The following is a 27658-nucleotide window of genomic DNA, read 5'->3' as shown; positions in this document are numbered from 1 at the left end:
CTAATGGCATAGGCATATAGGGAACAAAAAAAATGGCTCTGAGCGCTATGGGACTTAACATCTATGGTCATCAGTCCCCTAGAACTTAGAACTACTTAAACCTAAATAAGGACAGCACACAACACCCAGCCGTCACGAGGCAGAGAAAATCCCTGACCCCGCCGGGAATCGAACCCGGGAACCCGGGCGTGGGAAGCGAGAACGCTACCGCACGACCACGAGATGCGGGCCATATAGGGATCACACACGACACAGATCTGTAAGTCCACGGTATTGGTGATAAGTTGAGAAAACCGTCACGAAACACATGCGCTTCATAACACCACTGTTTCTTACGCCTGTACCCCGACATCAATATAGGATATGATCACCATGCACACGTACACAGGCCGCACAACGGGTTGGCATACACTGGATCAGGTGGTCGAGCGGCTGCTGGGGTATGGCCTCCCATTCTTGCACCAGTGCCTGTCGGAGCTCCTGAAGTGTCGTAGGGGTTTGAAGACGTGCAGCGATACGTCGACCGAGAGCATCCCAGACGTGCTCGATGGGGTTTAGGTCTGGAGAACAGGCAGGCCACTCCATTCGTCTGATATCTTCTGTTTCAAGGTACTCCTACACGATGGCAGCTCCGTGGGGCCGTGCGTTATCATCCATCAGGAGGAAGGTGGGACCCACTGCACCCCTGAAAAGGGGTGCAAAATGACGTCCTGATACACCTGACCTATTACACTCCCTCTGTCAAAGACACGCAGGGGTGTACGTGCACCAATCATAATCCCACCCCACACACCATCAAACCACGACCTCCATACAGGTCCCTTTCAAGGGCATTAAGGGTTTGGTATCTGGTTCCTGGTTCAAGCAAGATGAAAACCCGGCGAGAATCACTGTTCAGACTATACCTGGACTCGTCCGTGAACATAAACTGGGACCACTGTTCCAATGACCAGGTACCGTGATCGTGACACCAGGTTGTACGGGCTCTCCTGTGACCAGGGTTCAGTAAAATGCACCTTGCAGGCGAATAAACCATGTCTGTTCAGTCGTCTGTAGACTGTGTGTCTGGAGACAACTGTTCCAGTGGCTGCGGTAAGGTCCTGAGCAAGGCTACCTGCAGTACTCTGTGGCCGTCTGCGGGTACTGATGCTGAGATATCGGCCTTCTTGTGGTGTTGTACACTGTGGACGCCCATACTGTTGCGCCTGGACACGTTTCCTGTCTACTGGAATCGTTGCCAAAATCTTCACGCTTTGTGACGCATGGAGGGCCCGTGCTACGACCTGCTGTGTTTGACCAGGCTCCAGTAGCTCTAGTTTTCTACCCCTCATGACGTCATAGGTATGTGTTCTTTCAGCTATTTTCAATACACAGTCACCATTAGCATGTCTGAAAACATTTGCACACTTACTCGCTGCACCGTACTCTGACATGCACCAACACACCTCTGCGTATGTGGACTGCTGCCAGCGCCACCGTACGACGACTGCAGGTCAAATACACCACATGGTCATACCGAGAGGTGATTTAAGCACGCAAACCGCCCACCAGAGCGTTGTTTCACCATCCTTAATTTATGAGCATGAATGTAGAATACACTTACTTTATTTCACCTCTGCGGTCACAAACTTGTAGGCCCTCAGACCACCAGTTTCGGTCAGCAGTGACCTTCTTCAGATCTCGGTACTGATTTGCTGCTTCACTTTAAGGAGACTTTGACGCTGTCGTAAGCCAGACATAGCACTTGTAACAACAGACCTCAAATAAAAGAAATTTATTCTACATTTTCGGGTCACTGTTCGATTCGCGATCAGGTCGCAGCTTGCAAGTCGAATGTGATGAAACCGACCTCTAAATTAGTAAAACCGGTTCGGTTGTGGACATTAAATCCTTGGGGTGTCCTCGTGTCAGTCGTTGTGCGGAAATCATCGTCGTCGTGGCTGATAAAGTTTCTGAGAGTCCGGTATAATCTGTTCGCCGACATTCAAGATTGGATATTCCCAAAACCAGCGTGCAACAAATTCTCAAAGACGATCTGCACCTTTGTGCCTATAAAATCCAACTTACACAAGAGTTGAAACGAAAAGTACTCACATAAAACGCCTAGAGCATGTGCCCTTTTGGTGATTGCGAAACATTGAACGAGCAACAGTTTCATCAAAACCGTTGATAGCTACTGATAAGGCGCATTTTGCTGTTGAATGACGTCGAGAAGAAGCAAAATTTGGAAATGCAGGGCGCAGAAACCCCTCGAGTAGTAAAGGAGAAGTCATTACATCCACAATGATGGACTGTGTGGTGTGGCTTTAGGGCTGTGGGCGTAATTTGGCCGTACTTCTTCGAAGATAATGTCGGAAACGCATTAACAATGGACGGGGAATAGTTACCGCAATGTTAAATACAGTTTTTGTGATCTGAACTGTATGTGTAAGTGCCGAGGAGTTTTTGTTTCAACAAGAGAGTGCAACTTGTCACACATCGATTGCAAAATCTCTGTGCACCCTCAGCTCACGCACAAGGAGGCATGCGAAAGTTTCGCATGCGACTGGTGTCCGCCTTGCCGGGTGATTTCTTGCAACGGTGACATGATTTGCCCACCGAGATCTCGTGATATGAGACCATGTATATCTGCCTTGAGAGCTCAATGCCGAGAGCTAGAAGCCGAAGCAAGCCGAAACGTTGTGGAAAACGTCATCGAAATAAAGAGCTTGTGCTTGCAGGATCGTGGAGGGTATTTGCGTCACATTATAAAGAAGTAAAAGGTAAAATTCTGCGTTCTGGTCCTATACGGGCCACTAAGGACACACCGAGCACCGTGTAATCATCTGCCAGTGGCGTCATTGGACGCGGTATGGAGCTAGGTGGTGGTGTGTGGAAATGGATGTGATCATCACACAGCTCCCCCGGCCGTTGTCGGTTCTATTGAGCTTGAATCCGCTACTACTCGGTAGAGATGCTCCTCAGTTGACCTCACGAGACTGAGTGCACTTCGGCTGTTGACAAAATATTGTTGTATCGATATATCGACATTTCTGCCAAAAATACCGATACGTACCGATAATATTCCTTCTCCTGATATATCAACATATCGATACTGAAATGGCAATATAGCGTGCCGATATTTTTTATTTTAAATTATACTTTTTCGCAATTTTCGGAGAATATTTGAAAGTGTTCTTTTGAAATTGTGGTGCAACATAAATTTACTTTCACTGTGTGAAGGAGTCTTACTGCTTTACAGCTTTCATCATTTCCAGTCTTTCTGTATGAGTGTGTGAAGCAAGTGTAGGTGGCATAAAGTAGAAGTCCGATTGCACTACGGGTGGCGGTGTGAATGGAATAACAAGATTTTAAGGCAAAGAAATAGCACACCAGCTGCGTGAACCAATAGAACAATTTTTAGCGTAACTAGTGAGCTATTTCTTCACATTGGAATTATTCAGGAACAGTTGTTTAAAGTGATGAACGAAACTCTAAATGACAAGACTGTCCTTTGCAGTGGACGGAGATGTCTGAGGGAAAATAGTGACGTAATCTGCGCTCGGCGCTACTAACAGAAACTCCAACGTTTAACTTCACCACGTAGTTTTGACACCACAGTTGCTAGTTCGCTAGCGGTTGCAGAAATGGAAGAATAGGGAAGTTGACATTGGCGTCACTCACTGTTGAAATTATTTATTTTTACGAATAACACATTTTTGCAACGGCCTGTGACGCATTGTTATATGAAGTAGGCAGAGTCAGTTGCGTGCTGCGACAGTCAGTTTGACGCTGTCGTTTATAGTGAGTGAGAAACTGTCTTGAAAATAGGGCCTATTTTACCATGGACTAACTGACTGACCTTGTCATCGATGTGTATGTATATTTTCTTTCATATTGCATCAATAATTCTGAAACTTGTCATATAATATCTTCAAGAATTAACCTAAATTATTTACAGGTTCATATTACGATTGAAAGTTTTCGTCAGTTGTAGTTCAATAATGTTTTCAACCGTCCTTCCAGAAGGACGTCAGGGTAATATGTTGTCATTTTGTATTCACAGAAAACGATGTACACTGATGGAATTTTTGGACATGTTAGAATCAAAAGACGAGGAAATACCTAATGCTGGCACATGTAGTAAGGATTATGAAACGAAAAGTATGGGGTACGGTGTGGTAATGACTTATGTTGACCAGTTACTTCCACATGTTCCATATCGAATATATTTTGATAACCTCTTTACCACCGTTGAACTACTACATGACGTAAAAGAGAGGGGCGTGGAAGCAACAGGAACAATAAGAGGAAACAGAGCTAAGAATTGTACTCTATCATCTGTAGATAAAATGATAAAAGAAAATAGAGGATCATATGAAGTTTGTTCTGACTCAGCATCCGGGATTTCCATTGTACGTTGGAATAACAACAATGTTGTTGCTGTAGTCACCAACTTTGACGGAGTGCAACCACTACGCTCTGTAGCAAGATTTTCCAGGGAACAAAAGAAAAGGATTAGCGTGCCTCAACCTAACTTATTACACTCCTACAATACTCATATGGGAGGTATAGATCGAGCTGACCAAAATGTATCCCTATATAGATGCTCTGTAAGAGGGAAAAAGTGGTATTTCCCAATCATTGCACATTTTATAGACATCGCGGAGCAAAATGCCTGGGATCTTTACACGCACAACGAAGAACCCATAGATCATCTGACATTTCGTCGTCGAATTGTCACTGCAGTTCTTGAAAGTAACAAAAGAGTCACTACCAGCAGTGGACGTCCTAGTAAGAGGGCCAAACTAGATTCTAGATTTGATGGAAGAGAACATTAGGTTGCCAAATTACCAACGGACGAGAGAACAAAAAAGAAGAAGCAGCTGAAATGTCGAAGTTGCCACAAAAGAACTACTACTATGTGCGTAAAATGTGACGAACCACTTCATGTCTTATCATACTAGTGCATAAAATATGCGTATAGGTTATTTTCTTTGTTTTTTATATTTATTAGCTGTTTTAGCCCATAACTCAAATTTATTTATGTTTATTTGAAAGTATAAAAATCAAAACAAGTTAATTGTGCAATGTCATAGACTTTAAAATCATGTTCCCTTATTGACCTGACGTCCTTCTGGAAGGACGCCCATTTTTGGAAATAGTAAATAAAAATAATTACCCAAAATTGTTTTTACTTCCTTCCTTACAACCTTGTGAATCAACGTTAATAAGATATAAATCAATTTTGAAAAACAAATAATTCAGGACTATCTGGGTTAAGTGTTTCGGACAAATCCGATATTTGAAGAAACCTAAGGACGGACCCATGGGATACCTTTTATTGTGTCATTTACATGAAGTTAACATTGTTAGAAAAGTGGTTATCGCCAAGAGTAAACTTGCATCGTTTTCGCTCCAATTCTCGCTCTAAGGGGGATAAGCTGGCTACTAGCTTTTTGACGTACAAAATATCTAATAAGAAATCAATACTTAAATATAGAGTTCTAAAATCGGCAGTATATTTACAATGTTAGCCGATATTTTTTTGGCCGATCCGTCGATATTTTATCCGTAGATATATCGTTACTTTTTCGATGTATCGAGTGCAGATAACGGTGTTTTTTCAAATATCGATATATTGGATTCCAAATATTTTTAAAAATATCAACAGTCCCTGAGTGCACCCAATACCAATGCTGCCACCAGTAACTGGAATCGAACCCTCGCTGACCAGTCAGCTACAAGGGTTGACAGTAATATCATATTTCACACATAAACACAGATATACACTGCAGTAATACGTAAATTACTTAATTCCATTAATAAAGTTGTTTGTTATTACGCGCTGAAAAGTTGCATGCTTTATGGGACACCCTTTATTTTACTGTTCGCCTTTTATGACCTCACTCATTTTTTATCTAAAGCACCGTCCGCCTGCGTAGCGCAGCGGTAGCGTTACCGCCTACCACGTAAAGGGGCCCGAGTTCGATTCCCGGCAGGGGCTGGGTGTTGTGTGTCCATCATCATGTTCATCATGATTGACACGCAAGTCGCCGAAGTGGCGTCAACTAAAAAGACTTGCAATACGGCGGCCGAACTCCGAGGGGGATATCCCGGCCAATAAATGCCATACGATCACTGCATTTCATCTAAAGCACCAGTGCCAAAGCGGAAAATTGTGTTAAAATGTAAAACGTATATGTAGGCATCACATCTGTATCAAAAACAATAATCGGACAAATTACTCCTGCCTTTGGCGATGATTTAACTGAATGAAACGAAATGTATATCCCATCGAAAACACACATTTCGGTAGCTGTTTGCAGAGTACGAGTATTAATGTTATGTACACACAAGTGGAGAACTTGATCGATACTATTTCGGATATATCAGTGCAGTGCAGCGGCTAAACGATCCAGTTTCTTGTTGAAAATAGTTTTAGAACAGCGTTTATTGTTCTGTTTGGAGCACGTCACACACTCGCAGTCGAATTTTCTGCCGCGTACATTCTTGTCAGCTGTTGACTGCATTTGCGGTAACTGTCTGGTAACGATCTTACAGTTGAAGAATTATCACAACCGTTTTGTTTCCTCAGATTTATAAGCAATCCGGAGGAAATAATTCAATTATTCGTAGGAATTATCATCCCAAAACGGTGTAACAGTACCGATAGTTTTAATAGTGGACTCATTTCGGCGAAGAGAAAGAGTCTACAAGATATTTGGGGTATGCCATAGCCGGATGACGCCACATATTCAGTGAAGCTAGTAAAGTGAAAGCAACTTGATTGTTGTTCCGCTCACTGTTTCAAACAGTCCCAGGCATTTCAGATTGGGTATGACACGGTAACGAAGTAGAATAGGATGACTGTTCCTCCAACAAGGAATATATGTGTCAACACGGCATGAATATGTCGGAGAGAGGTCAAAACTTCATGAGATGGGATGTTAAAATAAACGCTCCGGTTCATGTTCACAGTAACCGGAACGAGTGGGTCCAGGTAATGGTCGGAAAACCCATTCTATGAGACTGTCGCTAGCCTGTTCTGATCTACGCTGGACGATGTGTCAGGCACGACTGTTTATGTATAAAGCCATGTCGTCTACATATATTGACAGTTGGACGTTTAGTGTGCGTGGCAGATGCGGTGTGTACAGAATGTACAAGATCAGGGCAAAAACTGATCCTTGCGACTGATTCAAACCGTGAAGCGGCGGCCCTTTTATACACCATGGAAGGCGAACAGCTTGTGCGCCAGAGATCGTCGTTGATGCCCGTCACCGCAAGTGAACGTACAGCACCACCTGCGGTGAAAGCAGAAAAACTGGTGAATCGCTTTCGAGTACCAGTGGCGATACATTCTGTAGCACGAGTCAACGAGCATTATTTTTTGTCGGATAAAACATGATTGCAAGTTTTAGCCTACTTAACGGGTAGACCCGGGCTCTATTTATAATGGAATCTGCTAATTTAATTTTAAAGGATTCTTTTAAAACACTGTCGCAGTAGCAGGACGAAGGGGTATCCATTTGCTTTTTATAACATTTTGTGCCCCTCGGTAAGCTAGTGGTACGCCACTGCTGCAGTCGTTTGCGGCGCTGGTGCTCGGTACATCTACTGCGAATGGTGCGAATAGTTTGACCAATATACTTTTTCCCACAAAACCGTGAGTCCTCATTGCGAGGTCATCTTTTACCGAGCCAAGAAGACCCCAGTGTGTCGCACCTGTGGATTTTGCAAAGAGAGTTTACACCGTCTCAGACCCATATAGTTTTACACCAGAGCTGAAACACCTTACTGTCGTGTTGAGGCAGAAAGGCTTCTCAGACAAACACATCCGTCGTGCCTTTGAGTAGGGATCTTCGCCGAAATCAGTGGAAGTTGCTTGTAGATCACTTAGTTTCCTTCCATATTTTGGGGGCATATCTACAAAAGATATGAAAAACATGCGACTGCAGGCTTTCTCGACGTATTTCAGCTATGAAATCTTCACGGGTTATCAGCCGAGTGGCGTTTTCTTCTAGTCGCAACGTTTCAATGGATTGCGTATCCATAATCTTCAGGCGAAGATGATGGGTATGAAAGCCATTGAAACGTTGCGACAAGAAGACGACGCCACTCGGTTGCTAACCCGTGAGATTTCAAAGCTGATATGAAAAGTGTTGTCCATGAGGCAAGATTGAGCGCTTCTTGGTACGGTAAAAGACGACCTAGGTTTGAGGAAAGTCGATTTTTACCAAATCGCTTACCATTGTAGGGAAAAGTATATTGACCACACTATTCGCACCATTCACGATAGATTTACTGAGCACCAACACCACGCAGGACTGCTGCAGCCAGAGAAATCTATGGTGGCAAAGTATTGCGTTAACGAGGAACGCAAACTGTTGTATGATAAGACACAAATTGTTGCCCATGCATGTTGTTATAGGGACTGTGTCTTAAAACAGTCCATTGGAATTAGACAAGCAGATAATATTATGAATATAGACAGGGGCTACCCGTTAAGTAACTATTGAAACCCTGCTTTGTATGACATTCAACAATACCGACCCTTGACTCGGCCGGCAGAATGTACCAACGTTGGTACTGGATAGTGATTTATCGGTTTTGCCGCATCTCATCTACGGGGCTCCTGTACCTTGACTTGTAATAGAGATTAGCAGCGACGATTTCTGTTTTGGCATTCTGCGGCGTAGGAGAGGGCCTCCGTTTAACAATAGGAACCAGTTACAGTGAGATTAGGAAACAGCGTAATCTTCAAAAGATGGTGGCCAGGTGGACCGCTGAAATATAGTGTCCAGATTACTGCATGATCCGACAGCAGACCTAACAAGACTAACATCAGTTAATAGGCCGGGAAAGTCTAGGTAGACAGAGCCATGTGTTCAGTCCAGAGGCTGGTTTGATGCAGCTCTCCATGCTACTCTATCCTGGGCAAGCTTCTTCATCTCCCAGTACCTACTGCAACGTACATCCTTATGAATCTGTTTAGTGTATTCATCTCTTGGTCTCGCTCTACGATTTTTACCATCCATGCTGCCCTACAATACTAAATTGGTGATCTCTTGATGCCTCAGAATATGCCTACCAACCAATCCCTTCTTCTAGTCAAGTTGTGTCACAAATTTCTCTTCTCTCCAATTCTATTCAATAACTTCTCATTAGTTATGTGATCTACCCATCTAATCTTCAGTATTCTTCTGTAGCGCCACATTTCGAAAGCTTCTAAACTCTTCTAGTCTAAACTATTTATTGTGCACTTTTCACATTCATACATGGCTACACTCCATACAAATACTTTCAAAAACGACTTCCTGGCACTTAAATCTATACTCTATGTTAACAAATTTCTCTTCTTCAGAAACGCTATCCTTCCCATTGCCAGTCTACGTTTTATATCCTCTCTACTTCGACCATCGTGAGTTATTTTCCTCTCCAAATAGCAAAACTCATTTACTACTTTAAGCGTCTCATTTCCTAATCTAATTCCCGCAGCATCACGCGATTTAATTCGACTACATTCCATTATCCTCGTTTTGCTTTTGTTGATGTTCATCTTATATCCTCCTTTCAAGACACTGTCCTTTGCTGTCTCTTACAGAATTACAATGTCATCGGCGAACCTCATAGTTTTTATTTTTTCTCCATGGATTTTAATTCCTACTCCGAATTTTTCTTTTGTTTCCTTTACTGTTTGCTCAATATACAGACTGAATAACATCGGGGATAGGCTACAACCCTGTCTCACTCCCTTCCCAACCACTGCTTCCCTTTCATGCCCCTCGACTCTTATAACTGCCATCTGGTTTCTGTAAAAATTGTAAATAGCCTTTCGCTCCCTGCCACCTTCAGAATTTGAAAGAGTGTATTCCAGTCAACATTGTCAAAAGCTTTCCCTAAGTCTACAAATGGTAGAAATGTAGATTTGCCTTTCCTTAATCTATTTTCTAAGATAAGTCGTAAGGTCAGTATTGCCTCACGTGTTCCAATATGTCTACGGAATCCAAACTGATCTTCCATGAGGTCGGCTTCTACCAGTTTTTCCATTCGTCTGTAAAGAATTCGTGTTAGTATTGCAGCCGTGGCTTATTAAACTGATAGTTCGATAATTTTCACATCTGTCAACACCTGCTTTCTTTGGGATTGGAATTATTAATTTCTTCGTGACAGAGCCATAAGTCTGATAAAAGTAAAAGAAATAAATAACAAGGAAAAGTGAGTACACTGAAAGGCTGACCATGGCCACGTGTTGCAGCGGTGTGTTGTACACAGTGATCCTAACGAATGACAGTACGAGGCGCCGCTTACCTTGGTCATGTCGGCGGTGAAGACGAGCACGTTCTCCAGCTTGACGTCGCGGTGCACGATCTGCTTGGAGTGCAGGAAGTCGAGCGCCGAGCCGATCTGCGAGGCGACGCGCTTCACCTGCTCCTCGGGCAGACCTCCCGCCTTCACCGCCCCGGATAGGTCTCCCAGCGGCGCGTACTCCTGCCAGCAAACGTCACACAGGTCGTAACATTGTGCTCTCATCACAGCTGCCAGGCCAATACTACTCAGAGACATAAATGTGAGTGCTGGGGTGTGCTACAGATTTACTATGTATCGAATGATATGAATGTAACTCAGGTGTCATTCAACTACAGCTTTCAGTTCCATCCCCCATCCATCCCCACCACCTGCACAACATGCGTTTGTTATCTTCCTCGTTCCTCATCTCCAAATTGTGCCGCACATGGTGACACACAGGCGCGTTGTTAAACAGAGGATACTTGGTAGATCTTAAAATTAATGTACGTTTACTCACATTAAGTCAAAGCTCATTTTCAACTTTTGCAGTCCAGTCTTCATCAGTTGCGTGTAATATCACGGTATATTGATAATTTTTACTTATGGACCGTCTGACAGCAACTGAACAAAACGCAATTTTAGTGCCTTACGCGTTTCGCCTTTGTTTTCTGCAAGGCATCATCAGTGGCCTGGAATATGTACATATGTTTGCTATTTAATATACATTTTTGTCACTGTACCTATAGGTTATAAACAGTTCTGGTTGTTGGTATTTCCTATTAAGAAGTAATGTTTTGAACTGTACTTACAGGTCGCGTGGACAATTTCTTACATATTACGCTCCTGTTGCATATTTGGTGTTGTTCTTCTTCTTATGAATGCCAATTTGCCGTTTTTCCCACATTCCACAACACTATGAACTGAACGCTTGTTTCAATGCAATGTTTTGGTTTCTGTTGCCGACTGTCAAATGTTTTCGCCAAAGATCGAATGTTATTGCCAAACTTTCGAGTGTAATTATTGAAGTATCTGTGTTCTTTTAGCCTATAAAGTGTTTTGGATGCATCTCTTACTCCCCTCCCCCCTCCTGCCACCCTTGTTAGTCCAGAAACCTGAGAAGGGAAACGTCTGCTGAAGCTAGTGCGTCAGTGGTAAGGCGTGCTGCAGAACTTGGAATTAAAAGGGACAAAGTGCAACTCCACTTGAAAACGGACACTGCAGCTGCTAAACCGGGCAAGCTGGAGAACATGAAAGCATTTCAAGCTGTGCAATGTTTTTGTTGTGCTTCCAAAAATGGCTCTGAGCACTATGGGACTCAACTGCTGAGATCATTTGTCCCCTAGAACTTAGAACTAGTTAAACCTAACTAACCTAAGGACATCACAAACATCCATGCCCGAGGCAGGATTCGAACCTGCGACCGTAGCGGTCTTGCGGTTCCAGACTGTAGCGCCTTTAACCGCACGGCCACTTCGGCCGGCTGTTGTGCTTCCGTTCAAAGATCGACACACTAGTCAATAAGCGCTCCACCAAAGTGAAGTCGCTGGTATCTTTTACTGTTATTCTCCAAACACACGGAAAGACAAGCAAAGAACTGGTCAAAGCAACAGGCTGTGTTGTCCTGGACAGTCAATTGGCACTTCCGCGGCAGTCACGTTGCAGGTCTCGTGAGGAGCACGAGCTTCAAATCTTAAATATATTAGCATGGTGGTTTACATATGGACGTTTCGGACAAAAAGTCGTAAGCGTTAATGAAATAATTACACTTTCTGGCCACTCCACATTGGTGACCATTAAAATTGCAGCACCCCGATAGATAATAAATAACGAAATTTTGATACATGCAATATAACAGCCACCAGTTTTGGAAGGAAGCAGTCAAAAGCTCTTGACCTAGGTTTCAGTCCGCATCTCGTAGTCGTGCGGTAGCGTTCTCGCTCCCCACGCCCGGGTTCCCGGGTTCGATTCCCGGAGGGGTCAGGGATTTTCTCTGCCTCGTGATGACTGGGTGTTGTGTGCTGTCCTTAGGTTAGTTAGGTTTAAGTAGTTCTAAGTTCTAAGGGACTGATGACCATAGATGTTAAGTCCCATAGTTCTCAGAGCCATTTGAACCATTTTGAACCTAGGTTTCAACCCACATAAATTGGCCTTCTTCAGAAGTCTTATAACGGTTTACATGCTGACCCTTCAAGCATGAAGGCTTAGTGATAATTAAATGTGACAATCGTAAAAACAGCCATCTTGTCAATTTTAATTACGACTAAGCCTTCGGCAGAACATCAGAATCAGCATGTAAAACGTAATAAGACTTCTGAAGAAGGCCAATATATGTGGGTTGAAACGTAGGTCAAGTACTTTTGACTACTACCTTCCGTAACTGGCGGCTGTTTTTATTCCATATATTACATTTGCACAGTTGCTGCTGCAAACCTTGCTTAACATTCTAACGAAATTTTGCTTGTTGTTCATACACGAAAGTAGCAAGAATACATTCATTTGGGGCTATACAAGGTGTGAAACTTTGTACACACGACTTCCCTTCCTTGACGAAGGACATTCGGCCGCGAATCATTAAATAAACTTTGCCAAATCCTGAAAAGCGAACCCAGTGCTACGAGAGATAAATGCTTGGGAAAACAAGAAATGGGAAGAATAAAACTAATGTCCCACCCCTAGTGGCACGGACGTGGTGAGATATATATGGATAAAGGAATTGAGAAGAATATTACTTTTGCAGAAACAAACAGATTCCATTCCTGTGAGTCTTTCTGCAGACACAGCTGCTTTGCACTGCGATGGCAAAAGCCGTGGGATAGCTCCTCATATCGTGTCAGATCTGCTTTTGCCGGTGTAGTGAAACTGGTCGACAAGGTATGAACTCAAGTAGCTGGAAGTACCCTGCGGAAATATTGAGCCACGCTACCTCTATAGCCGTCCACAATTGCGGAAGTGTTGCCGGTGCAGGATTTTGTGGACGAACTGACCTCTCAAATACGTCCCATATATGCCACATGGGATTCATGTCGAGCGAACTGGGCAGCCAAATCATGCTCTAGAATTATAAAATTATCGAGAATGTTCTTCAAACGAATCACGAACAGTTGTGTCCTGGTGACCTGGGGCATCGTCGTTTGAGAACATGAAGTCCATTGATGGCTTCAAACTGTCTCCATGTAGCCGAACGTAACCATTTCCAGTCAATGATTGGTTCAGCTGGAACAGAGCGCCCAGCCTGTCACATGTAAACACAGACCACAACGTCATGGCTAATTACCGTGTAGTCGTTTCCGTTAACGTGGTTCAATTCGTGGACACGTTCCTCACGTGAGAAAGGAGTAACAAAACACTACAAAAGTCACCACCAGCTTGCAAAGCGCCTTGTTGACATCTTCGGTCCATGGTTTCGTGCAGTCAGCGTCACACTAGAGCCTTGCCACCAGTTCTTATCAACCGAAACGGGAATTCATCTGACCAGGTGATGATTGTCCAGTCGTATAGGTTCCAACCGATATGGCCACGAGCCCAGAGAGGTGCTGCGGGCGATGTCATGCTGTTAGCTGATCTGCTGCCATAGCCCATTAAAGCCAAATTTTGCCACACTGTTCTGTGTAACTCGAACTGCTGAATCTCCTAACGATTTTCGAAACGGAATGCCCCATGCGTCTGGCACGAAATACCATTCCGCGTTCGGAGTCTGTTCATTCCAGTCGTGCAGCTATAATCACATCGGAAACCTTATCGCATGAATTACCTGAGAGAAAATGACGGCTCCACCAATGCACTGCCCTTTAACATTTTGTGTACGTGGTACTCCGCCACCTGTATATGTGCATATCGCTATCCCGTGATTTTGGTCATCTCGGCGTAGAGAACCAAAGAACAAAGAATGTTCCGCATGTTTCGTTAGGATCCCATACAACGAACTGAAATATTATAGCTGATACACGGCCTTGCCTCATGACTACATCAGAAAAAGTGTAAGCCAACAGTTTTGTAACGCACGAAAATCTGCTAGCTGTTTACTAGAGGATAAGTACTGAACGACTTCCAAAGAAAACGCAATGCTCCCGACGGGATGAAGAAAGTCAGATTAGTTTCGTAACCTACTGTCAACAACCAGGTCATCAGAGACGGAACACAGTCTCGTAACAGACAAGGATGAGCAAGGAATTCGGTCGTGCCCTTTTCAAAGCAAGCATCCCGCCACTCGCCTTAATTAATTTAGGAAAGCCAGGGGAACTACAATAATGATCGCCGGACGGGGATTCGAACATTACTAATATTCACCTCTTCAGTGCTACCTGCTGGGGAACGGAAACTCGAGGAAGGGGTGGGAGGCGGCGGGGGAGGGGGGGGGGGGGAAGAAGGGAGGAGAATGACGGAAGAAACAGTAGAAGGTGCTCGCTCGTCGTCCCTCCTTTCAGGAAAACCAGGGTGCCGCGAATGCTCGCTGGGAACAATGTCGTGGCAGGGAGTGGAGCGAAATGTACCGGGGCTCTGGCGACGACGGGCCATTCGCAACACCGCTCGTAGTCGAGAAGACGTCCCTGGCAGAATTCTGCTGCGCTAATGGACCTACCGGTATGAGACATGTATAATGACTGCGTGGACAAGAGAGGGATACTAAATTTTTTACTGGATGGCAGCACCACGGAGAGCGCCAGACAGTCTATAATAACTTTATATGTCCGAAAGAACAGATAACATCTTAATATATATATATAGTTAAGGCTCACCGGCCACTTGACCATCTTCTTCTTCTGTGCGAATGAACAAACAGTACCCGAACTCTTACGGGAATCGGCAGCGCGCCGCGAGTAATGAGTATAACGGGGAAGGGGTGGGGGGGGGGGGGGGCATTACGAATGTAGTGCCGGACAATACGTTGAGAATGTGAGTTTCGCGGGAGGCGTGTCAGAGATAAATCCCTGCAGTCGCACTATCCTCTGTGTTCTCGGTGGCTCAGATGGATAGAGCGTCTGCCATGTAAGCAGGAGGTCCCGGGTTCGAGTCCCGGTCGGGGCACACATTTTCATCTGTCCCCGTTGACGTATGTCAACGACTGTTAGCAGCTAAGGGTGTTCATTTCATTGAAATATAATAACTTTGTCAGTCGCAATCGCATATTATTTATACGGTAAGCGGTAAACTTAACATCGTAAATCGGCAATATCAAGCAGACGAAATGAAGGAGTTTTGCTACCTTACAAGCAAAGTACCACATCACGAGCGAAGCAAAGAAGTCATAAAAAGCAGATTAACACACACAAAAAGACCTTTCATGGCCGAGAGAAATTTGGTAATGCCACATATACACTACTGGCCATTAAAATTGCTACACCACGAAGATGACGTGCTGCAGACGCGAAATTTAACCGATAGGAAGAAAATTAGCTTTTCAGAGCATTCACACAAGGTTAGAGCCGGTGGCGACACCTACAACATGCTGACATGAGGAAAGTTTCCGACCGATTTCTCATACACAAACAGTAGTTGACCGGCGTTGCCTGGTGGAACGTTGTTGTGATGCCTCGTGTAAGGAGGAGAAATGCGTACCATCACGTTTCCGACTTTGATAAAGGTCGGATTGTAGCCAATGGCGATTGCACTTTATCGTATCGCGACATTGCTACTCGCGTTGGTCGAGATCCAATTATTGTTAGCAGAATACGGAATCAGTGGGTTCAGGAGGGTAATACGGAACGCCCTGCTGGATCCCAACGGCCTCGTATTACTAGCAGTCGAGATGACAGGCATCTTATCCGCATGACTGTAACGGATATTGCAGCCACGTCTCGATCCCTGATCCAACAGATGGGGACGTTTGCAAGACAACAACCATCTGCACGAACATTTCGACGACGTTTGCAGCAGCCTGGACTATCAGCTCGGAGACCATGGCTGCGGTTACCCTTGACGCTGCATCACCCGGCGTGATGGTATAGGGTGCCATTGGTTACACATCTCTGTCACCTCTTGTTGGCATTGACGCCACTTTGAACAGTGGACGTTACATTTCAGATGTGTTACGACCCGTGGCTCTACCCCGATCCCTGCGAAACCCTACATTTCAACAGGATAATGCACGACCGCATGTTGCAGGTCCTGCACGGGCCTTTCTGGATACAGAAAATTTTCGACTGCTGCCCTGGCCAGTACATTCTCCAGATCTCTCACCAATTGATAACGTCTCGTCAATGGTGGCCGAGCAACTGGCTCGTCACAATACGCCAGTCACTACTCTTGATGAACTGTGGTATCGTGTTGAAGCTTCATGGACAGCTGTACCTGTACACGCCATCCAAGCTCTGTTTGACTCAATGCCCAGACGTATCAAGGCCGTTATTACGGCCAGAGGTGGTTGTTCTGGGTACTGATTTCTCAAGATCGACGCACAAAAATTGCGTGAAACTGTAATCACATGTGAGTTCTAGTATAATGTATTTGTCCAATGAAGACCCGTTTATCTTCTGCATTTATTCATGGTGTAGCAATTTTAATGGCCACTAGTGTAGGTCTTCAGCTGAGGAAGAAATTGCTGAGAACGTACGTTTTGAGCATAATATTGAATGGGAGTGAATCATGGTAGTGAATCATGGGTGTGGGATAACTGGAAAAGATAAAAGTCGAAGCGTTTGGGATGTGTTGCTATAGAAGTACACTGAGTATTAGGTGGACTGGTAACGTAAGGAATGAGGAGGTTGTCTGCAGAAAAGGCGAACATATGGAAATCACTGACAAGGAGAAGGGATGGGATGACAGGACATATGTTAGGTCATCAGGAAATTACTTCTGTGGTACCACAGAGGGTAAAAACTGTAGAGGAAGACAGAGACTGGAATACAGCCAACAAATAATTGAGGATATTGCTGCCAATGTAAAATCCACTAAGGAGCGCGAAGGCAAGATAAATTAGAGATCGTGCAGAGGCATGTAGAGACTCGTTTTTCTCTCCCTCCATTTGCGAGTGGTCCAAGGTACCCTCTGCCATGCATCTTATGGTGGCTTTTGGAGTATGTATGTAGATGTAGTAATTGTCAGAGGTATGGCGTCAGTGGGCACGTCCATCTCACATGCCGGCTACATCCTCTGGGGGACTCAGTGCCAAATCGATACCTGCTGAGCCCAAACGATCTCTGACCGCGCATATCTATCGATACGTGGGCTGGGTGGGAATCTGAATAACTGTTGGATACAAAAGGAGCCTTTTCCAATTTGATACTGGAACATTAAGCTCCAAACAAAATATGAACACCTTACGTGCGTATTTCTTCGCGGGTGAGCTGAAAAGTAATACCTCCGAATTTCTTATGTGCAAACTACTAAAGCTCTGTAATACGTGTGCTGTTTGAGGCTTTCCGGACGCTGCATCTGCCTGATAGGTTCCCGGGAATTACGCCGGATAATATTGTAAAAACGGCACAATATTTCAGCGAGACAACTGCCCCCCCATCTTCAGGTGCTACTATCGCGTCGCTGAGGAGCTCGCCAATTTATATGTTAGCTTTCTAGAACAGCGTAGGCGCCAGCGGGGGCATAACGTCATCGAAGACCAATCGTAGACGGCGTCGAATACTAGAGCCCTCTGCTGAAGAAACGGGTCGCGGTCTGCGGAAGCGCGCCGCATCGCGGGAGCGACGGACCCCGTTCGCGTGCGCGAGGTGTTGGCGCGCGATTTAAGCATCTGCGCTAACGTTTCCCATCCGCGTTGACTCGGTGCAGTTGCTAATCTACGGCTGACGATTCCTTAGTGCCGCAAAGGCTGGCTCCCAGGCTTTGCTTTTACAGTATTATCCGGCGTAATTCTCGGGAACCTATCAAGCGCTTGTAAGGTGTCAGGCAAATCCAACACCTTCCATGAAAACCCTGACATAATAAGCAAATCCAGTAGTATGTCACATAGCTCCGAATAAATCGTGACATTAAATTAACCAAAGTAATACGAGTAACGAGTGAGCAAATGGAATACCACAGACTAACACAAGAATTCCTAAATGCATGTCATACCTTCCCACCGTAAGACAGACGCAGTTCCGAGGGGAGAAACGAGAACAGAAGCCGAGAGCAGAACCGTGTTAAGTTAGAAGGCCCTACGATAAGGGCCGGACACCCACGTCGCCAGCTAACCGTTAGGACCACCCCCGAGCCCATGTTAAAAGCTAGAGCCTTAGCGTGAGACTTTTTCGCGTCTCTGTTACGTCAGGACCACCCCCAGCCCATGTCAAAAGATAGAGCCCTCCAGAAGAACAGTATAGATCTTACGATAACGCTAAAAGGACCACACCAGCTGCAAGTTTTAGCGTGAGACTTTTTCGCGTCTCTGTTACGCTGCAAACTTTAAAAACATTGCCCCACCACGAAAAGTATAACGTTTCTCATTGGATAGACAGAATTTTTGTAGGCGGAGCTTAAGGTTAACATTGAGACCCTGATTGGTCAGATGAAAACACAGCCCGATAGTTTTTTTAAACCAACTTCGGTAAATTGTAGTAAGGAGAAGTTAGGAGAGAGTTGTTTCCGAGACGGCGAGGTGAGTGGAGCTGTGCTGCTCGCCGCCCCCTGATGAACACCGACAAGGTAATGAACGCACGCGATGCCGCATAACAGCGCTTAAAGCTTCATTCAGAACTGCAGAATTCTCATCTGTTACACCCCCTTTTTGCGTAATACTAGTGCCGCACGTCAATTAAAGCTCATGGTGTTCACATTTGCCACTTGAAGTAAAAATCTGAAACGCGATGATTTATCTGGTATGTAGTTATTGAGAAGCCACATCAGCCACTGTAATTTACGACAAGTTAGATAAGTAATTAAAGATAATTGAGGGTCACTGTAGACCATTTATACAGTTTTCTCTTTTGTGAAACTTAATTTAAACCTAGATTATAGATGTGATATGGCATAGGTCATCCTTCGATCCACTGTAGAACTTGGAAACCCATTCAGGGAATATTCGTTCACATTTTTGTTGACCGCAGTTGGTTTTTACCATCCTGTATTAAAACATTTCCTTTTATCAATAGTGCAATTTATAAGCAATGTTTTGTGAGTAGAATAAAATTTCCAATGGTAAACTTAACTGCTTTTTCGGCGTTATTTTACCAGCTAACTAAAAATAGGAAAGCCTTGAACCCCTTCCACTAAATTTAGTTAGTATTAAGATTCTTTTACAGGGAGTGCAGTGGAGCTGACGCTGAAATCATTAAGTATTTGGTTATATCATCGCTAGTCTCACTGAACTCTTCTGAATTCTACATGTCATGTGTGGTCTGGCGTCTCCTTACCAGCAACAGGCCCCAGGTTCAAACTAGTCAATTCCCTAAAAAACACGCTCAGAGCGTCGTTGCGTGAAAGTGGTAGGGAGACACGATATAGAACAACAGACGCCACGCAGAATGTTAGATGCTCTGTAATACGTCTTTATCCCGCATGTCTACATATTTATTTATAAACATAGTCACCCTGGCGACGAACACAGATGATGTTCAGATGTGTGTGAAATCTTATGGGATTTAACTGCTAAGGTCATCTGTCCCTAAGCTTACACACTACTTAACCTAAATTATCCTAAGGACAACCACACACACCCATGCCGAACGGAGGACTCGAACCTCCGCCGTGACCAACCGCACAGTCCATGACTGCGTCGCCTAAGACCGTTCGGCTAATCCCGCGCGGCGCGACGAACACATTTCTTGCAACGAGAGACCAGAACGTTTGACTTTGTTGACAGAGTCACAACCTCATCTCTGCATGCACCGCTTCATAACTATCAAGGTTAAGTCCTCGGGGGTGTTCTTTAAGGCTTGGAAACAGACAAAAATGGGATGGGGCCAAGTCGGGACTGTATGGAGTCGGGAGACAGATGAAAATCGGATGGGAACAAGTCGAGACTCTATGGAGGATGATCCATGCCACTGAACCAAAGGTGTCGGATTGTTGCAGATGTCGCAGTGCTCGTGTGTTGTCATGCTGAGGGTAAAGGTACTCTATGTCATCGGAATTCTTCGAATTCTTGCTTTCAGTTTTCTGAGGGTCTCGCACACCTTGCAGTGTTTATGGTGGTGCTTATAGGCATGACTCTCAGATACACACCTTTAATATCCCAGAACTGTTTGAACATGACTTGGCCTGCTGATAGCACGGTCTTGAACTTTTTCTTGGCGTCGGCGACCCTCTGTGGCGGAGCTCCACTGATGCTCTCTTTCGTCGATTGCCACAATGTTGCTAAGGAATCCGTCACACTCTCGCTCAAAACGCAAAAGAAATTGTCGACACACGTCCAGTACCCTCTGTTAATGTCAGGAATGAGCATTCGAGGCATCCACGAAGCATACAGTTTTCTGTATGGCAGTTGTGCAGTGACAGCCAGTACACACTCTCGCGATATGCCACACACACCTGTGAGCTGTGTAGTAACCGACGATTTTGTCTGACGAGTTCATTAACACCGTCTAAGGATTTCAATTGGAGGCAAGTTTTCTGCGGCTAGAAACTCCACTACAGCACACTGTTTCTCACGCACCGACATACGTTGTTACGTTATACACCGCGTCAGCGAAACGGGGAAGTGGACCGAGTGATGTGCATGACATGTAGCCGATATGTAGAACAGAATAAATTCTTCGCAGGCATTACTTTTCGGAACAGCCTCGTATTTACTGATAACTTAATGGTAAGGAGAGGAAAATTTCGCGAAAACAATAACGCGAAAAATAACGCAAAATTAGCGGTTTTTAGGGAAATCAGCGACTTTTATGACATATTGCGAAATCTGTAATTTTGTAATGTATAAAACTGTTATAAAAACGAGGACGGCATTTGGCTAATATCCGTAGGTGATGCTATTGAATGCCAGAGCTGCATTTTGGCTGCTAATCTCCTCTAAACTGGGGGTTCGTGTACGATCTTAAACTAACTGTTCATTTCTGCGTAACTGACTTTGATTTGACGATGTAAACAGCACCGAAATCAGCAAAGAGACGCCACCAATTTGGCAAAATAAAACCACTAATTTGGCCCAAAAACAATACCGAATTTCCCACAGAGACACCACTGAATTTGTCAAGAGACAGCATCTAACTTGTCAAAAATCAACACCAGATTTGGTTAAAAAAAACAACGAATTTGGCAAAAAACAACATCGAATTTAGTAAAAACAACATTAAATTTCGAAAAAGCAGCAACTTGACAAAAATAACAACACTGAATTTGGTGAAAAACCGAATAACACCGAACTTGACAAAAAGCCAAATAAGACAAAACTTAGGAAAAACATAAATAACACCGAATTGGAAGAAAAACACCTAATCTGGCAGAAACCAGACAACACCGAGAAAATCTGGCAAATACCACTGAACTATGAAAAAACAAACAATAATCACAGAATTTGGCGAAAACAACACGGATTTTGGCAAGAAACGCAGAATTTGACAAGAAACAACTCAAAATTTGGCGGAAAAAAGACGTTAAATTTGGCTAAAAACAGGACGAAATTTGCCAAAAAATAACACCGAATTGTAAGAAAATGAGCTACAGCCGTCTTTATGATGACATTTATTGTGTAGCTACCTGTTTCGTGATAACCCCTTCAGCATCAGCTGAGGTCTGAAGATGGTGCATTGAAGCGCCGAAACTGGTAGCTAAACAACAAATGACAGAATAATGACAGCTGTAGGCGTTTCGTTTTCTTACAGTAGAGGACGGCCGTAGTCCCCCAGACCTCCAGTAAAAAGGATGGACATACAAAAACACCGGATTTTGTCATGAAAGAAAACGATTAATGAACAAAGTAAGAGCATATGCAAAAAAATGTGTGTGAAATCTTATGGGACTTAAATGCTACCGAGCGAGGTGGCGCAGTGGCTAGCACACTGGACTCGCATTCGGGAGGACGACGGTTCAATCCCGCGTCCGGCCATCCTGATTTAGGTTTTCCGTGATTTCCCTAAATCACTACAGGCAAATGCCGGGATGGTTCCTTTGAAAGGGCACGGCCGACTTCCTTCTCCATCCTTCCCTAATCCGATGAGACCGATGACTTCGCTGTTTGGTCTCTTCCCCAAACCAACCACCCAACCAACTTAAATGCTAAGGTCATCAGTCCCTAAGCTTACACACTACGTAACCTAAATTATCCTGAGGACAAACACACACACCCATGCCCGAGGGAGGATTCGAAACTCCGCCGGGATCAGCCGTACAGTGCATGACTGCAGCACCCTAGACCGCTCGGCTAATCCCGCGCGGCAAGAGCATATGGACTATCAGACCAATTGTGTGACTGGATTGAAGAGTTCCTAGATAACAGAACGCAGCATGTCATTCTCAATGGAGAGAAGTCTGAGGTAAGAGTGATTTCAGGTTTGCCGCAGGGGAGTGTCGTAGGACCGTTGCTATTCACAATATACATAAATGACCTTGTGGATAACATCGGATGCTGAGGCTTTTTGCGGATGATGCTGTGGTATATCGAGAGGTTGTAACAATGGAAAATTGTACTGAAATGCAGGAGGATCTGCAACGAATTGACACATGGTGCAGGTAATGGCAACTGAATCTCAATGTAAACAAGTGTAATGTGCTGCGAATACATAGAAAGAAAGATCCTTTATCATTTAGCTACAGTATAGCAGGTCAGCAACTGGAAGCAGTTAATTACGTGGGAGTAGGCATTAGGAGTGATTTAAAATGGAATGATTATATAAAGTTGATCGTCGGTAAAGCAGATGCCAGACAGATTCATTGGAAGAATGCTAAGGAAATGCAGTCCGAAAACAAAGGAAGTAGGTTACAGTACGCTTGTTCACCCACTGCTTGAATACTGCTCAGCAGTGTGGGATCCGTACCAGATAGGGTTGATAGAAGAGATAGAGAAGATCCAACGGATAGCAGCGCGCTTCGTTACAGGATCATTTAGTAATCGCGATATGATAGATAAACTCCAGTGGAAGACTTTGCAGGAGAGACGTTCAGTAGCTCGGTATGGGCTTTTGTTGTAGGTTCGAGAACATAACTTCACCGAGGAGTCAAGCAGTATATTGCTCCCTCCTACGTATACCTCGCGAAGAGACCATGAGGATAAAATCAGAGAGATTAGAGCCCACACGGATGCATACCGACAATCTTTCTTTCCACGAACAATACGAGACTGGAATAGAAGGGAGAAACGATAGAGGTACTCGAAGTACCCTCCGCCACACCGTCAGATGGCATGCGGAGTATGGATGTAGATGTAGATATTTTCCTGTCCCTAGTAATTGGATACGCGTTGCAGACCAGGACCAGTAGCATCAGTATGATGAGTATGCAGTAACAAGGCGCATCAACGTACCTGGGCGAAGACGTAGCAGCCGTCTGCGCGGAAGGCGACGGGGTAGACAGAGAGCACGGCGGGGTGCGGGCTGACGCGGTAGCTGTAGTGGAACTCGCGCTGGAAGTCTGCGACGCTGGTGAGCTCCGCGTGGACGGCCTTGAGCACGACGGTGGTGCCGGTGCGGCGGTGCGTGGCGAGCAGGATGCGCGCGAAGCAGCCCTCGGCCAGCGTGCGCGACACCGAGTACTCGGCGGACAGCGACAGCTCGGGCAGCGCCACCTCCTGCACGCGGTGCATCGACTCGGCCGCCGCCTGCTGCGCCTGCGACCGCGGACCGCCGCGCATCCTGGCGGCAAAGTACACGCTGTACAGCAGGGCATAACATGCACTGAAGGAACAAAAACGCAATACCAAAAATAATTAATGTAGAATGATGATATTACGGGAATACATTCGTAGGTTACATCCGTAAGTGATTAACATCGCAAGATCACAGGCTATTATAAGCGCGAGATAAGCCATTCCAAATGTGAAATGCTGGTACATTAATAACCAGTGTAACCACCTGTGGTGTGCTTACTGTAAGACCTTCAGTAAACACACCGTCAGATTATTTGACTTGTCACTCTAACGAAGTAGGCGAGTGTCAGCAATATGTCTTGTGGTCTTATGGTGGCGTGTTTATCTTCTGCCGTTAGGTCAGACAATAGAAATGCCACTTGCACACATAGAGTAGCAGATTGACGGTGACCAACTTTAAACAGAACTTGATTAATTTTCACACACATTTATTAAAATAGTAACAAGCATAAACCTTATGTAACATGATTCTGGATGCTATTTACAATTGACAATCTGAAGTTCCTTTGGTCTTGGTACGTTAATCTTATTCTCACATATATCTCTGATACTTGACTAAAGTGTCTATACATTTATCTTCAGGGCTATGTACAGGAATATAGTAATCTTATTAGGCGCAGACTGAAACTTGACTATAGACTGGCACAGACAAATGTAGAACTCGTACAGACTGGTACAGACTAATACAGGCTGGTACCGACTTGTGTAGACAAATGCAGACCGACTAATCGGAGGTCTGTACACTCGTTGTAATACCTCGCGCCTTCATGTATCACTGCGCTAGTGTGATCCGCGAGGAAAAAAAAAAGGTTCTATGTTAGCAGCAATCTCATTGGCTGCATTACATATTAATACGCGGATCGGCGGAAGCAGAATTTGGTCCGTCTCTATGGCAGCGCCATCTCGTAGTGCGGAGACGGACAAGTGATGTGCCTGCGCTGTTGTGCTTAGCGGGGCGCGCTCTAGTGGGAAAGGTGTGTACGCGCTGACTACCCGGAACTATGTACACAACACCACCACAGCCCCCTATCGCCCCCTTCCATCCTGTTTTTCCCCGCCTACCCTCTCTCTGCCTCCCTTCTCTCCCCCGAGTCCATTTTCATTTCCCCTCCTCTGCCTTTCCCATTCCCTCTCGCGTCTGCCCTGGGCCCTCTCCCCCTTATGAGTCCTCTCCCTCCGTCGGATCCCCCACCCTCCTTTTCTTTTTCCTCTCCTCCCCACTTTTTTCCCCTCATCTGTCCAGGTCCCCCCCCCCCCTACTGACCTTGGTTGTGGCGTGTCATCTTCGTGCCGACTTTTTAGTGTGGTGTTTCCAGTGATTGTTAATTGTTGTACGTCTTTTCTGAAGTGTTGCAAACAGACATCATGCTGTCGCTGGGTGTAATTTTTATATCTCTTGCGAACAGAAACCAGACTATCGCCGTGTTTTTTTAATTGTCTGTTTACTATTTTACCTGTCTGCTTCCTGTGTATATTATTAGCATCGTCCGCCCTTTCTTTTCCACAATTTTATGCCGTTTTACAATATACGTCATTGTTTTATCGCTTGCTTTTATTGTTTCTTATCTTCTTATGTTTTACAAATTCTGTAGGCTGAAGAGCAGCGTACCAAGCTGCTGCCAGCCCGCCCATTTGGGGGGGGGGGGGGGATCGAAATTCAATAAAGGAAAAAAAACCACCACAATGTTGAATTGAAGGATGGAGACGTGTTTGCATTGCGCTGTATGGGTGCCGGATGTCAGTTTGTGGGAATGTGTGGAGTTCCACACCTGTTGCCCTTGGTCGGTCAATACAGGGACAGTTAATTCTGGTAGTGGTTCAAATGGCTCTGAGCACTATGGGACTTAACTTCTGAGGTCATCAGTCCGCTAGAACTTAGAACGACTTAAACCTAACTAACCTAAGGACATCACACACATCCATGCCCGAGGCAGGATTCGAACCTGCCACCGTAGCGGTCGCGCGGTTCCAGACTGTAGCGCCTAGAACCGTTCGGCCACTTCGGCCGGCTCTGGTAGTGGATGACGCTGGAGTTGTCAGCCAATGGTGTCTCGCATGACATCTGAGGATCGAGCAGGCCGAGGCAACATGCCGACGCTCTGTAAGGCATGCTCGGTTATGATAATGATGTGTGGGCGAGCGTTACCCTGTTGGAAAACACCCCCTGCAATGCTGCCAAAAATGGCTCAAATGGCTCTGAGGACTATGGGGCTTAAATTCTGAGGTCATTCGTCCCCTAGAACTTAGAACTACTTAAACCTAACTAACCTAAGGACATCACACACATCCATGCCCGAGGCAGCATTCGAACCTGCGACCGCAGCGGTCGCACGGTTCCAGACTGTAGCGCCTAGAACCGCTCGACCACTCCAGTCGGCCTGGAATGCTGTCCATGAATGTCACTACAACAGGTCGAATGACCAGATTGACGTACAGATCTGCAGTCAGGGTGAGTGCAATAACCGTGAGAGTGCTCCTGCTGTCATAGAAATTACACCGCAGACCATAACGTGGGAGGGGGGGGGGGGGGGGGGTAGGGTCAGTATGTCTAGCAAGAAGATAGGTTCGTTGTAGGTCCTCTATTGGCTTCCTTCTAACCCACACATGACCATTGCTGGCACCGAGGCAGAACCAGGTTTCATCAGAAAATGCAACCTGCCCTCCGATGAGCTCTCTCTCGTTTGACACCACTGAAGTCGTAAATGGAAGTGGTTTGGGGTCAGTGGAATGCACTCTACAAGGCGTCTGCCTTAGAGTTGTTCTTAAAATAACCGATTTGTAACGGTTCGTTGTATAACTGTGGTGCCAACTGCTGTTCGCGTTTCTGCTGCAGAAGTAGTATATCGCACCAGAGCCACACGCCGAACACGATGGTCTTCGCTCTCGGTAGTGCCATCTGGTGACCGATCTTCTTGCAACCATACATGATCATGATCATGATCACCGCTGCCATAAATTACATACATCAAAAAATGTTTTGCATCACCTCGGTTCCGAGAGTTCCGGAACCTATACAGAAAATTGTAACAGAGATCAACATAAACATCGCATGTTGTACCACCATACAGCGAGTCTATCAGAGGTGGTGGTCCACACTGCTGTACACACCTGTACCTCTAATACCCAGCAGCACGTCCTCTTGCATTGATTCATGCCTGTATTCGTCGTGGCATACTATCCACAAGCTCATCAAGGCACTGTTGGTCCAGATTGTCCCACTCCTCAACGGCGATTCAGGTACTACTCATGCATAGTTGTTTACATCTTTGGGCGGGTTTAGTGACATCTCTGAACAGTCAACGTCTATCTTCAGGAGTTCTGGGTGATGCAAAACATTTTTTGATGTGTGTATATACAGTGATTACTATCCTGCCAAGACTTTCTCCAATATCGCAGAAGGAACATCTAGCATCTCGTAGCCCTATTACATTGCCTCATTCAAACTCAGTGGCGTTGATAATGGTGTCTGTCGCCTTAAAGGCGTTCTTCACCAACAACAACTCACCACGCCCAATATCAAAGTTACGAGAGTTACAGAGTGTGCTTAAAGCAAACCTGACACTCATCCTCGTAGTGGCGCTACTGCGCCACCCTTGTGCGGCTCATGAGAAATTTGAATAGACACTATCCTTCACATATAAAAATACACCTAGCAACTTTCGTTTATGTCGCACCACTCCTTCTTGGTCTTAGAATTTTTTACCGTGCGTG

General features: G+C 45.1%; 1 protein-coding gene and 1 non-coding gene across 2 annotated transcripts in view; one reads left to right on the top strand and one right to left on the bottom strand.

Moving 5' to 3' along the window:
* LOC124605980 (serine/threonine-protein kinase meng-po) overlaps nt 1–23932 on the bottom strand; it is a 35677-nt gene extending 11745 nt beyond the window's left edge. Inside the window, 2 exon segments of the mRNA XM_047137944.1 lie at nt 10294–10473; nt 23606–23932. Coding sequence (XP_046993900.1) covers nt 10294–10473; nt 23606–23932 — 507 coding nt within the window.
* Nucleotides 15223–15297, top strand: Trnat-ugu. The gene has a single exon. It is a non-coding gene; the product is annotated as a tRNA-Thr (tRNA).
* Nucleotides 23933–27658: the final 3726 nt, after the last annotated feature.

The sequence above is a fragment of the Schistocerca americana genome, chromosome 3 (genome assembly GCF_021461395.2).
Source record: "Schistocerca americana isolate TAMUIC-IGC-003095 chromosome 3, iqSchAmer2.1, whole genome shotgun sequence".
Lineage (NCBI taxonomy): Eukaryota > Metazoa > Arthropoda > Insecta > Orthoptera > Acrididae > Schistocerca > Schistocerca americana.
The sequence above is the reverse complement of the archived record's forward strand: the minus strand, read 5'-3'. Positions and strand labels throughout refer to the sequence as shown.